This window comes from Bos javanicus, chromosome 6, assembly GCF_032452875.1.
Source record: "Bos javanicus breed banteng chromosome 6, ARS-OSU_banteng_1.0, whole genome shotgun sequence".
NCBI lineage: Eukaryota > Metazoa > Chordata > Mammalia > Artiodactyla > Bovidae > Bos > Bos javanicus.
Window position 1 is genome coordinate 66,589,031 of NC_083873.1, and position 14,678 is coordinate 66,603,708.

General features: G+C 40.5%; 1 protein-coding gene across 3 annotated transcripts in view; it reads right to left on the reverse strand.

Moving 5' to 3' along the window:
* Positions 1-14,678, reverse strand: part of CORIN (corin, serine peptidase) — a 300,354-nt gene that overhangs the window by 23,672 nt on the left and 262,004 nt on the right. For all 3 annotated transcript variants that reach the window (XM_061420084.1, XM_061420083.1, XM_061420082.1), the window contains 3 exons: positions 9,824-9,940; positions 6,943-6,992; positions 6,613-6,787 (listed from right to left, as the gene is read on the reverse strand). In XM_061420084.1, coding sequence (XP_061276068.1) covers positions 6,613-6,787; positions 6,943-6,992; positions 9,824-9,940 — 342 coding nt within the window. The remainder of the gene's footprint in view (positions 1-6,612; positions 6,788-6,942; positions 6,993-9,823; positions 9,941-14,678) is intronic.

The following is a 14,678-nucleotide window of genomic DNA, read 5'->3' on the forward strand; positions in this document are numbered from 1 at the left end:
AGCAAAAGGAATTCCTTATACTTCAACAAATCAATCAATAGGGGGGAAAAAAAAACAGGAAAAATTAAAATGGTTCTTAGCAAAATAATGTGTGGGAAGAACAAGAAAAGAGGATTTCTATCTGGGTAAATATTTAATATTAGTAGTAAACTATTTGAACTTTCCTTAAAGTTCAAAAAGATCATTAAAAAATTAATATTAAAAGTAAACTATTTGAACTATTTGAACTTTCCTTAACTTCTAATACCTTAATTCAAGGAGAATGATCTTCAGAGAACATCCCAGAAGATTCATATTCCATGTGATAAAACTGTTAAGTGGTTAATACACTGAAGTGTGGAGTTGATGCCTGGTCTAAGACTATGGGAGGAGTCAGTAGTAGATAAGGTAACATTTCTAGTTCCACCATAGACTGGGTGGTTTAAACAACAAACAGTTACATCTCATAGTTGTTGAGGTTAGAAGACAAAGATTAGGACGCTAGCAGGGTCAAGGTCTGATGAAGACTCTCTTCCTTGCTTATAGATGGTGATCTTGATGTATCTTTACAAGGCACAGGGAGAGAGGGCCAACTTTCTTGCTCTTCTAAAGACACTTATGCCATTCATGGGGTTTTACCTTCATGGCCTAATCACCTCTCAGGGGCCACAACTCCTAATACCACCCTCTTGGGCGCTGGATATTAAACATGGGGACACAAATGTGCTGGAGAACTAAAACGTTAGTATCCTAAAGAAGGAGAAGCTGCAAAAAAAAGAGAGAGAGAGAGGTGGGTGGCGGGATAGGTCAGTGACACAAGAATTTTCACTGTTGTTTTAGAAGAAAAGTGAATAAAGTATTTCAAAAAGGATGTAGTCCTCAAATACTGGGGAGGGTTCCAGTAAGTTGGCAACTGAAAATTCACCATTGGATTTGACAAGATGGAAGTCACTGAGAACTTTGGTAAGTGCCATTTCAAGTGACCTTGATGAGAGCGCAACCGCAAGGACCTGAGGTGAGTATAGGAAGTGTAGGAGTGGAGACAGCGACTGCAGGAAACCCTGAGGGGTTTTACTGTGAATAATAGCTGAAATGTGGCAATAATTGAAGAAGGATGTGAAGTCAAGAGAAGGAGGTTTAAGTTGGAACACTGAGACATGTTTGCTGAAGCAAATGATCCAGCAAAAGGAAAGAAACTGATAAAAAAACAGCAGTGATAATTTGAAAAACTGTCTTTGGAAAGATGAATGGAAATGTGGTTATCTTTAAATAGGAGCAAGGACACATCCTCCACCATTACTCAAGAGAAAGGAGGGAACATGGCCACTGGCATAGACACCTTGTTGGGATTAGGGGTGCAGCAAGGCCAAAGATACAATGATGTCTGTTTTCTCATAAAGAGTGAGATGAGACCAGTGGAGGGTGAAGGACATTTGGGGAGAGAGGAGAAGATGTCAAATAATTGAGAATGGAAAAGTGGCTTTACTGTGAACATATACTGATGGGTACCACGCTGTTAGATGCACATTTGAGATTCATGATCATACATTTGACACGAGCTTAGGTAGCAGTCAGGTGTGTGATATTCTCCAGCGATGGCCAGCTGTTCGGCTACAGGTGCAGAGTATGTGAATAGGTAGCTGCAAGACTAGAAGAAACAATAACTGCAAAGGTTGGAAGTGGGAGAACTCTTTAATGAGTTTCTGCAAGCCCCAGAAATGATAGGGATTGGCCCAAAGTTTAGGCCACCTGCTTGCCTAGATCCTAGACCCAGACATCTGCCACTGGAGTGGGTAGAATGCAGAGAATGCCTCTTTAGGGACAGACAAGTTGGGGGCATGGAGTCAGGTTGGGGTCACCACCATTGCTCACTCTCTGGTGATGCTGGAAAACGGCACCCCCAGGAGACGTATGGATCCCAAATGGAGAATTCCTGTTTTAGTGGACATCAGTACTTGATGGGAATGGGTCAAATCTCTCAAGGTGACAGAATGGAAAGAACAGACTGTAAATGACTGGCATAGTTTATAAGTACCTAGAAGATAAAGAAGTGACCATGAGGACACCATGTGGGCTCAGTAATAAAAAGTCAGACCCAGCCATTCACTTCTTTTCCTGATTGTATTAAAACACTGTTAGATCAGTACAGGTGGGTGAGCACAAGGGTTTTGTTCTATGGGGAATGAGAAAGAGAGCTGTCCAGAAATAGGTGAAAACATTATTGAGTACTATTAAGAGTCCAGTGGGTACTGAAAGTCAGACATGACACTAAACTGCATCGTTGGGTAAATGTTCTCAGTTCTAAAGAGCATAGGATTGAAAATGTGCTATTCACATTGACTCTTAGTTAGAGATCCACCTGATGTGTATGGCAGAAAGATGTAGGGGTAAAGAAGCTGAAGGTCCTAATGGGAGGACTGAATGATACCAGGGTACTAGGTTAGCTGGGGAAAGAAAGAAGAGAGATGAGGAAGAGGCAGAGGACTGAGATAATAGGAGACATACAAATAAGCAAATGCAAGTCTTGGAGTAAAGAATTGGTATGGTAGAAATCAAGATTTGGGTTACCTGGCAGGGTTCAGGGTTGTGATCATATAGTGAAAGGATAGTTTTTCATGCAGGTTTCCTGGAGAGGAATCAGACACTTCTGAAAATTATGAGTTGTGTGCCAGCCTAAAAAGTTCATCCTTTAGCCTTTTGGAGATGGAATAAGGGAGGAAAATTGCTTGTTAAATTACCCCTGAAACTCAATGTCTTTCTTCCTTAGAACTGTGGAAGTTAAATTGTTATTAGGGCATCTGGGACTTCATCTAATCAACTTAGTACCTCAAGTTTTTAATTTTCCTTTGGGATTTTTAAATACTTCTCCATGGAAGAGCAAGACAACCTTGCCTTTGTTCCCCCCCATGAATATAATTAAAAGAGACAGGCTTGCAAAGACCTACTGATGGGTCACACTGGGCCCTGCCAAAGTATGGGATCGGGATATGAAGCAAATCCCATTAATTATAGCAATCAATGATTCCTCCAGAGAGTAAGGCTTACAATTAGAGGTTTTCAAAAACTTTCGAGGCCACTGGAGAGACTGTAAAATAGAATCAAAGAGATCAGCACCCATTCAAGCAAAGACTTGCTTGATACTGGGCAATTTCTAACTTTGTATGGATAGGCCAGGCCCCACTCGACAGTTCTGTGAAATTCAGTTCCATAAAATTTCATCAGGGCCTTTGATAGAATATCCATGTCCTTAATTATAAACACGTATTTCTTTTCTATTGCAAGGTTCCTCCTTAACTTCACAGATGTGTCAGTGGATCTGACATAAAGAGGAAATTCGGATGCCACATATGGGAATGACAAAAGTGGCATGTGAACTGAGTGAACTAGCGCATAAAGGGTGTTGTTCCTTTAAAGAGCTGTTGGATTTGTTTAGGTAATCACCTTTTGATGAATGCACTTGCTAGCACAATCTTCTGCTTATCAAGGAGTTATAAATCAGAACTGGAAAAGACATCTGGAAACATCTGGCCCCTTCCAAAGCAATAACATTCCAGTGTATTTCCTGACATACTACACAGACTCTTCCTATCATTTGGTGTCGCTCTTACACATTAAAAGTTCTCAAGAGGAGGTTCTGGTTTGACTTTTTACATTATATTTTCCCCAAAAGAGCAATCAAATAGCTAGACATACACGTTTCCCTTTTATACTCAATTCTTATGTTATATTCTAATTATTTGTTTAGATGTCTGTCTCCTCACTGGCTTAGAATTTCAAGAAATTAAAGATGTGTTCATTTCTTTAACCCCCACATGAAGATGAATATATGTTCTGGGACTCTATCCTGTAGAAACAAGGGTACTAATAGGTGAGTAGCTTTGTATAAGAAGATGTATTAAGTGTTGTTAAAATGAGAGTAAACTGGAACTAACATGAATGTCCATCAACTCAGGAATAATATTAATAGAAAAAGTTATTGTGAGTCTCTGTGATGGAGTGTCATTTAGCTTTGAAGAAGAATGAGCTTGCGCTGCATCCATTGACTTGAAGGGGATGTCCATGATGTACTGCCACATGAGAAAATCAATCAGCAAACAAAAGTACAGAGTGCGATTTCAAATTGTAAAAATAAACGACACCCTGTGAAAAACAGGTGTTTATATCTGTGGAGGAACAATCGCTAGGGGTTACCTTGAGGATGATGAGAAAGTATAAGACAGAGTGTGTGGAAGGAGATAAAAATAGTCTAGCAAAATGCAAAAATATGCCATAACGCTAAGGGAAAAGTCAGAATGCATGTTTATAGTAATAATATATTAAAAATAAATATTTACCTTTATTGATGTCTTCATTGGTATCCAGCATAATTCTTAAGGCATTACAGAGACTATTTCAGCTGATGCCTCCACCAACACTGTGAGGTCAGGATTGTTATTTTCCTCATTTCACAGATGAGGAAACTGTAGCCCAGAGAAGTTTATAAATTGACCCATGGTCATACAGTAAATAGCAAAGCTGAGGAAATCCCCAGTGGCTCAGTGGTTAAGAATCTGCCTGCAATGCAGGAGACACAGGAGACAAGGGTTCAGTCCCTGGGTCAGGAAGATCCTCTGGAGAAGGATACGGCAACCCACTCCAGTATTCTTGCCAGGAAAATCCTATGGACAGAGCAGCCTAATGGACTACAGTCCAGCCATAGAGTCACAAAGAGTGGGGCACGAATGAGTGACTGAGCATAGCACTGAGCACAGAGGAAAAATAATAATAGACAAATAGGCAAAAAAATGAAACTGCATTTTTTTCCTACAAATTAGCCTGGTTAAATGACAATAACCAATTTAATGAAGTGATAGAATTGTGAGTTTTTTAAAAAATATTTGTTATTATTTATTATTGCCATGCTGTGCTTAGTCACTCAGTCATGTCCGACTCTTTGCAACCTCATGGACTGCCAGGCTTCTCTGTCCATGGGGATTCTCCAGGCAAGAATACTTTTAAATAAAGTAAAATTATTAAAAATAAAGGGAAGAAATGGGAAGGACGGTGGTTTTTAAAACAAGTCCTCAAATACTTTGCCATTCCTCTCTGAGAGAAGAGCTCCATGTTTGGGCCCTTTGAATGTGGGTGGGGCTGTGACAGCTCTCATCAACCCCATAGCAGAAGGGGGTTGTGTGTCTTTGGTGGCTGGATCAAAAACGGTGACACAGCTTCCTCCTGGCTTCCTGTTTTGGGACTCTTGCTCTGGGGAATGCTAGCCACCAAGCTGTGAGTCCTACTTGGAGAGAAACAAAGGCCCCTGCCAACAGGTACAATCTACTCCCGGATTTCAGATGGCTCCAGCCCCAGAACCTTAGAACCTTCCAGCAGAAGCCCCTGACATTGCCAAGCAGAGACAAACCACGAGCTATGTCCTGTCTGGATGTCTAACTACCAGAATCCTCCATGGGCATAAAACATGGTTGGATTTCATCGTTGTTACTACTGTTGTTATTGCTTGGTTAGGGCTTTTTTTGCTCAGAAATTATATAACAACAATCTAAACCAACAAGGACCTTCTTCAGGGATGTTTGTCAATCTGGCATAGATTTCCCCTTGGTCTTATTTTTCTGCTCCCCTTAGGTATATTTTGATGATTAATTTTATGTGCCAACTGGCTGGACCATGGTGCCCCAACATTTGGCAGACCACCCTCCCTAATGTGGGTGGGCCTTACCAGATCAGTTGGAGACATTCATAGAACAAAGACTGATTCCCTCCCAAAGCAAGACAGAGTTGCTAGCCAGCACACTGCCTTTGGACTTTTACTTCAGCTCTTACCCGAGCCTCCAGCATGTCTGCCATCCCTTCACACTGTACATTCACCAAACCTCCAGTAACATTTGCCGATTCCCTGAAAACTCTTTCTCTCACTGGTCTGTTTCTCTGGGCAACCCTGACTAATACACATATTTTTTCTTTTACTCTGCTTCCCAAACTCCTCACCAATTCCTCTAGCCTCCTAATGTCACTATGCTGCTGCTGCTGCTGCTGCTAAGTTGCTTCAGTCGTGTCCGACTCTGTGTGACCCCATGGACTGCAGCCTACCAGGCTTCTCCGTCCATGGGATTCTCCAGGCAAGAACACTGGAGTGGGTTGCCATTGCCTTCTCCAATGCATGAAAGTGGAAAGTGAAAGTGAAGTCACTCAGTCGTGTCTGACTCTTAGCTACCCCATGGACTGCAGCCTACCAGGCTCCTCCATCCATGGGATTTTCCGGGCAACAGTACTGGAGTGGGGTGCCATTGCCTTCTCCCAATGTCACTATAGCATCCAAGTAAATCCCCACTGTTTAATTTCATATGCATTTGATGTCTTTAAGAGGGCTAGAAAAGAGACTAATGCTGGCTGAAGAGTCAGTCTTCTTTACTTCCTCCTGCCCCTCCCTCTTCAGGACATAAATCATGATTAATACACATCTATTGCCAATAAATGAGCATGATAACACCAAGGGCAGAAAAATCTAAGCAGACAAAGGCCAGGGAAGGAGATCAACTGTGACTTCTGCATTGAATTATGGAATGACATATGCCATTAAGAATGCCCAAATGACAAAAGATCAGATCCAGGCAAAGCAAAAGAAAAGGTGCAGCTTACCCCTCGAAGCAGTGGGCGACCGTCAGAACCCATTTCTTGGCAATGAGGACACAACCACAAATGTGCCCACTGGGTTCACTCTGCAGGGAACACTGCCAGGGCCACCTTCCTGGGCGACTTGTCCGACCCCCTAGAATCCTCTTGTTCATCCGGGCAGCAGGGCGGCGCCCACAGTCTGCCAAGGAGCAGGACAGAGGACAGACAGATGTGACTCATCGCTAAACCCAACTGGATGCCTGCATCTTGGCTGTCATGTACACGAGATCATTTCTCCCCCTGAGCCAATCCAGTTAGGTTCATATACCATTGTTATACCACAAATTCTCTCACCTTGTTTAGTACACAGGAGAGAAATCTTACTTCTGCTGTAACAGGACTGCCTAGATTTGGAAACAAAAAAATGGCATAATATTAAGTTACGTATTTATTGTTTACTTCAAACACTTTACCAGTGGAAAGGAAAACACAGGTTGTACTTAAGACAGGAACTCTTAAGGCAGGGCTGTGGTCAGCTATCACTTTGGGGTGGGGGTATAGGAAGGATGTAATTTTTTAGTGTATTTAACATCATGATAGTTTCACATTTGTGGGAAGAGAAACTACAGTTAGCCAGGTTTCTCCTATCACCTTAGCTGTTTGCACCACCCAGAATATAAACTCAATGATTTCAAAGTAGGGAGAGGAAAAGGAAAGGAACTAGACTGCTTCTCAGAATGTGTGATGAGGAGGGAGCACGTCAGATTTTTATGCTTATGGAGAGGGTGTGTATGTCCAAAAGAAACTGAGAAATGGTTTGAGAGAAATAATGTATTACTTCAAAAAGGTAGAGAACAGACAAAGGAACTGAATATTTAGACTAGAAGAGAATCTTGTAGAGACTTTATTACCTTTTAAAAAACTGTAGTTGATTTACAATATTGTGTTAGTTTCAAGTATACAGCACTGTAATTCAGTATTTTTTCTGATTATATTCCATTATAGCTTATGATAAGATGTTGAATATAACCCCTCATGCTATACAGTAGATCTTTGTTGCCTATCTGTTTTATGTACAGTAGTTTGTACCTATTAATCCCATATTCCTAATTTGTCTCTCCCTGCTTCCCTTTCACCTTTAGTAACCATACATTTGTTTTCTATGTTGCTGAGAACTTTCAGTTATTTGTTTTCTATGTTGCTGAGAACTTTCAGTGTTAAACTACGTATCTATGATTAGCTGACAGGAAGAAGGGGGATTAAATCCATGCCATGTTACTCTAGGTGGCAGGATCAGAATCAATAGGTGGAACTTATAGAAACAGTGCATTCAGGAAAGCAAAGCTTTTTAAAAATCAGAGTTAAATTTTGAAGGAAAACACATGGCCATGTTTAAGCATCTATCAATGTGGCTGCACAAGAGAATTCAGTTCAGGGTGTGATAAGTTTATATCACAAGGTTCTCTGCTAAGCATTTATTCTACAATGCAAATTTAAAGGAAAAAAACAACACTTTGAGGCTATCAAATATACTAGGATGTGCGTAGAATCCTTGATCTGTCAGGAAAAAACAAAACCCTAAGTATTAATTTCCACATTCCTTTTTGAAGACCTGCTATGTTTTCTTTTGTTGCTAAATTTGCATGTGGATCTGTATATACAATAAATTATATAATACAGAAAAAGCACATATACGTTTTACCTTCCCATAACCTGAAGTCCTATCTCCTCCTCACTCTCGTCTCATTATCCTTAGTTTCTATGTAGCACTTCCAAATATGTGAAATTCATTGTTTGTTATTGCTTATACTCTCTCTTCTCACCTCTAAAGTGTATGTTTCCTGAGACTAGGGTTCTTGTCCCCCTTATCACTTCTACATCCCCTCAGAGCTCAACAATAAACCTGGCATAGAAAAGATAGCAATGATTAGCTGTTATCTATTAGATCTTAAAATCATAGCTTTTAGGAATAGGGAAAGATCAAAGACTATCTATCTGTCTTAACTCTTTTATTTTAAAAGGAAATTGAGGTTGTGTGGGATCACACATCTAGGTAGTAAGGCAGGACTAGAATTAAATCACTGACTCCTCATTTCAAGTGACTTTATCTATCTATCCATCTACCTATCTATCTATCTACCGACCTAGAAGGGCTTTCCTGGAAGTTCCAGTTTGGGAGAACAAACCACTCTGTTGGAAGATTCAGGTCATTGTTTTGGAGAAGGTGCTTCAGTTGACAGAAGCAGAAATTTTCAGAAATTTGGTCACAGTTTTGTCTATAGGGAAAATGTCAAGACATCTAAAGAAAAATGACCCACCTTTTAATTTTCTTCTTTGAAATTCTTAAGAGGTGGTTTCCCTAGCACTAATTAAAAGCTTTGGAGTCACAAAAACTTGGTTTGAGTTCAGAGAATAGCACTTACCATTTGTGGGCTGTGAATCTGAGCAAGTTTTATGTAAATATTCTATAGCTATGCCCCTATAATGTCATAATCACTAGATGTGTCGCAGGGGGAAAGACAGGCGGAGGGGCCCCGCGAACAGACCGAGAAGAGCGGACGCGCTCACCGGAAACGCCCGTCCCTCATCCGGCACCGCTTAGGCTCGGCCCGGGAGAGCACGACCACACCACATCCATCAGTTGCACTTTCATGCCCCTATAATGTCATAATCACTAAATGTGTTAATTCCCTCAATGTATCTTTCTCCTGCACCCCTGCTCATAGATGAGGGAGCAACGCTTTTTAACATTCCACGATTTTTTTTTAGGGGAATTTTTTCAGAAGTGAATTTTCGAGGTTACTTGATTACAATTTCTTTGTGTGCGTGTTTTTTTCTCAGACTTTCCGAGGTTTATCAGCTGTCATTACTTCAATTTCTTCTGTTAACTAGTTCCATGTAGCATCTGTAGGAAGTGTAGACATTAAGAACTTATTTCAAACAGGATGTGAAAAAACACTCTAAGATTAGAACCCGAGCTCCTCATCCTACACTATGATAGTTTCTGTAATCGTAATTTAAAAACGCAATTAGCCAAAAGAAAAAGATGTAAGTCTACAAAGAAGGAAAAAAGCCAAATGATGTTGAAATACAAATGTCCTTAGGTAGTCTATGGAAGTTCCTCTTTGATGTGACACATTTAGAAGACCTTAGATTTGAAACAGAAGCAGGGCCTTATTGATAGACCTTTGCTCCATAATCCACTCTACACAGCTCTAGTGATGGGTTGTCTTACCCTTTTACCAGTAGTTGGTGCAAAGTTGTTGCATTAAGGCTCTCCCAGTTGGAGTGTAATGTAAGCCACTGTTGGTCTTGCTCCTGTTCCTCTATCAATTTGGTCATAGATGGTTCCCTAATAGAAAGACAAATACCAGATAAATATTCTAGTGCAATGATCTTTGACCAAGCAATATCATTATTGAGCACTTACTTCTGCCTGCCAAAGTAGAAGATGTGGGCTCGATCTCTGGGTCAGGAAGATCCCCTGTAGAAGGAAATGGCAACCCACTCCAGTATTCTTGCCTGGAGAATTCCAGGGACAGAGGAGCCTGGGGGGCTATGTCCATGAGGTCATAAAGGAGTCAGATAAGACTTAGCAACTAAACAACAACAATAACAACTCTTACAAAAAAGAAGCATTAAATTAATAGTCAATATTTCAAGAGGGGGATTAGTATTCAAAAAAGTTTGCTATGGAATGTGATCAGCAAGAGAAGTTACTAAAAGTATCCTGAAGCAATAAAGATCCACAATGTTATAACTATTTTAGTCACTCTCTGCGGAAATATATTTGTACATCTGAGGTGTTGGAATTCTAACATATGCCATGTAAAAGCCAATACCTGAAAAACAAGAGCAAGTTTTGGAAGGAATCAAAAGTAAATAAAATGTAATTGCCTGGAGTATTTTTTCATCTTCTTTTCTTATCTAGTATAATCTTACAATAAAGCAATATCTTACAATAAGTAATAAGTAGAGAAAATCAATGGCTATTTAGTGTCTGTTTAGACAGTATAAAATTGTAAGTGGGATTTTTTCAACATACTGCAAAATATTTATGCAGTAAAAATTAGGAAGGACTCTAGGAAGCAGAGATAGTGGTGAGCATCATTTTGCTGTTTACCTATATTCTCACTCAGCTTCCACCACTACTCTGCTTTGAATGCCTCATTCAGGTATCACATAAATACAATTGGCCTGTAGCCAAGCTTTAAAATTTTAAGTTTCCAAACTGTTTGGGTTTTTATGTAAAATATCCTATACTGCAAGAAATAGTTGGTTCACTTAGGCAATCCATATTTGAAGAAAATCTTTTGGATCTTTTTCACCTGATGCTATCACAGGTCGATGAGGTGGTGGAATTCATTTTAGACAGGAGGAAGGAGGGTTCCTTCTGAATCTGGAAGAAAGTAGGAGAGAAGGAAATAGGTACTTGGATTTGGAGATGGGGAGAGAATTCAAGAGAGTTCATGAGAGAATGCAAATCAGATAATCAGATGAGTTCAGTTCAGTTCAGTCCCCCAGTTGTATCCAACTCTTGTGACCCCATGGACTGCAGCATGCCAGGCTTCTCTGTCCATCACCAACTCCAGGAGTTTATCCAAACTCATGTCCATTGAGTCAGTGATGCCATCCAACCATGCTTATCCCCTGTCGTCCCCTTCTCCTCCCACCTTCAATCTTTCCCAGCATCAAGGTCTTTTCAAATGAGTCAGTTTTTTGCATCAGTTGGGCCAACTATTGGAGTTTCAGCTTCAGCATCAGTCCTTCCAATGAATATTCAGGACTGATTTCCTTTAGGATGGACTGGTTAGATCTCCTTGCAGTCCAAGGGACTATCAAGAGTCTTCTCCAACAACACAGTTCAAAAGCATCAATACTTTGGTGCTCAGCTTTCTTTTATAGTCCATCTCTCACATCCATACATGACTACTGGGAAAACCATAGCTTTGACTAGACAGATCTTTGTTGACAAAGTAATGTCTCTGCTTTTTAATATGCTGTCTAGGTTGGTCATAACTTTTCTTTCAAGGAGTAAGCATCTTTTAATTTCATGGCTGCAGTCACCGTCTGCAGTGCTTTTGGAGCCCAAGAAAATAAAGGCTGTCACTGTTTCCCCATCTATTTTCCATGAAGTGATGGGACCAGATGCCATGATCTTAGTTTTCTGAACGTTGAGTTTTAAGCCAACTTTACACTCTCCTCTTTCACTTTCATCAAGAGGTTCTTTAGTTCTTCCTTACTTTCCGCAATAAAGATGTTGTCATCTGCATATCTGAGGTTACTGATATTCCTCCTGGTAATCTTGATTCCAGCTTCTGCTTCATCCAGTTCAGCATTTTGCATGATGTACTCTGCATATAAGTTAAATAAGAACGATGACAATATACATCCTTGATATACTCCTTTCCCGATTTGGAATGAGTCAGTTGTTTCATGTCCAGTTCTAACTCTTGCTTCTTGATCTACAAACAGATTTCACATGAGGCAATTCACGCGGTCTGGTATTCCCAACTCTTTAAGTATTTTCCACAGTGTATTGTGATCCACAAAGTCTAATGTTTTGGCACAGTCAATAAAGCAGAAGTAGATGTTTTTCTGGAACTCTCTTGCCTTTTCAATGACCCAATGGATGTTGGCAATTTGATCTCTGGTTCCTCTGCCTTTATTAAATCCAGCTTAAACATCTGGAAGTTCACAGTTCATGTACTGTTGAAGCCTGACTTGAAGAACTTTGAGCATTCCTTTACTAATGTGTGAGATGAGTGCAATTGTGCAGTAGTTTAAGCATTCTTTGGCATTGCCTTTCTTTGGGATTGGAATGAAAACTGACCTTTTCCAGTCCTGTGGCCATTGCTGTGTTTTCCAAATTTGCCAATATATTGAGTGCAGCACTTTCACAGCATCATCTTTTAGGATTTGAAATAGCTCAACTGGAATTCCATCACCTCCACTAGCTTTGTTTTTAGTGATGCTTCCTAAGGCCCACTTGACTTCACATTCCAGGATGGCTGGCTCTAGGTGAGTGATCGTACCATCATGGTTATCTGTATCATGAAGATCTTTTTTGCATAGTTCTTCTGTGTATTTTTGCCACCTCTTCTTAATATCTTCTGCTTCTGTTAGGTCCATACCATTTCTGTTCTTTATTGTGCCCATCTCTGCATGAAATGTTCCCTTGGTATCTCTGATTTTCTTGAAGAGATCTCTAGTATTTCCCATTCTACTGTTTTCCTCTATTTCTTAGCACTAATCACTGAGGAAGGCTTTCTTATTTCTCCTTGCTATTCTTTGGAATTCTGCATTCAAATGGATATAGATTTCCTTTTCTCCTTTGACTTTTGCTTGTCTTTCTTTTCATAGCTATTTGTAAGGACTCCTCAGACAACCATTTTGCCTTTTTGCATTTCTTTTTCTTGGGGATGGTCTTGATCACGGCTTCCTGTACAATGTCATGAACCTCCATCCACAGTTCTTCAGGCACTCTGTCTATCAGATCTAATCCCTTGAATCTATTTGTCACTTCTACTGTATAATCGTAAGGAAATTTATTTAGGTCATACCTGAATGGTCTAGTGGTTTTCCCTACTTTCTTCAATTTAAGTCTGAATTTGGCAATAAGGAGTTCATGATCTGAGCCACAGTCAGCTCCCAGTCTTGTTTTTGCTGACTGTATAGAGCTTCTCCATCTTTGGCTGCAAAGAACACAATCAATCTGATTTCGCTGTTGGCCATCTGGTGATACCCATGTGTAGAGTCTTCTCTTGTGTTGTTGGAAGAGGGTGTTTGCTATGACCAGTGCATTTTCTTGGCAAAAGTCTATTAGCCTTTGCCCTGCTTCACTCTGTACTCCAAGACCAAATTTGTATGTTACTCCAGGTATTTCTTGACTTACTACTTTTGCATTCTGGTCCCCTATAATGAAAAGGACATCTTTTTCTGGGGTTAATTCTAGAAGGTCTTGTAGGTCTTCATCAGCTCAGTTCAGTTCAGTCACTCAGTCATGTCCGACTCTTTGCAGCCCTATGAATCACAGCACCCCAGGTCTCCCTGTCCATCACCAACTCCCAGAGTTCACTCAAACTCATGTCCATCAAGTCAGTGATGCCATATAGCCATCTCATCCTCTGTCGTCCCCTTCTCCTCCTGCCCCCAATCCCTCCCAACATCAGGGTCTTTTCCAATGAGTCAACTCTTCACATGAGGTGGCCAAAGTACTGGAGTTTCAGCTTCAGCATCAGTCCTTCCAATCAACACCCAGGACTGGTCTCCTTTAGGATGGACTGGTTGGATCTCCTTGCAGTCCAAGGGACTCTCAAGAGTCTTCTTCAACACCACAGTTCAAAAGCATCAATTCTTCGGTGCTCAGCTCTCTTCACAGTCTGACTCTCACATCCATACATGACCACAGGAAAAACCATAGCCTTGACTAGATGGACCTTTGTTGGCAAAATAGTGTCTCTGCTTTTTTTTTTTTTTTTTCATATTGGATTTATTTATTTTGGAGGGACTGGTTATTTCAAAAAGACATTTATCAATTTTCAGTATCAAAACAGTTACACTATTGGTTTTTTTTCTCCCAATTGGTCCCCAAAGAGACCACACCAAAGGAGAGAACATTTTAAGCCAATTAAGCTGCAGGATGCACCCCTAACAGACCTCACTGAAACCTCATCAAAAAAGGGGGATTGGGTAGGGAAAGAAACTTTAAAAGGTCAGCACACTGCTAGCCCACAGACTGTAGAGAGCTCTCACAGGCAGAGGGGTGACCAGTTTGCCTCAACCCCAAAGAAGCAAAGTTCCAAAATATAAAAATTTACAAGTTTTGTACATACGCTTTCAAGATTTCTCAGCACTAACCAATACAAAGCACAGTGAGATGGCACTTTTAGAGACAGCAGCTTCAGACCCAGAAAGGGTGATGAGATGAGTTTCATATGGCTAAATCAGTGGCAAACATAATTTTCTTTCCTTTCTTTCAAGGAGGCAGGAGAGCAAATAAGTGGTCACTTCAATATAAGGGGCACATGATCCATTCTGTGAGCAGTTGGGAACAGGGTAGAGCTGGGACAAGGATTTGGTCTCAGAGG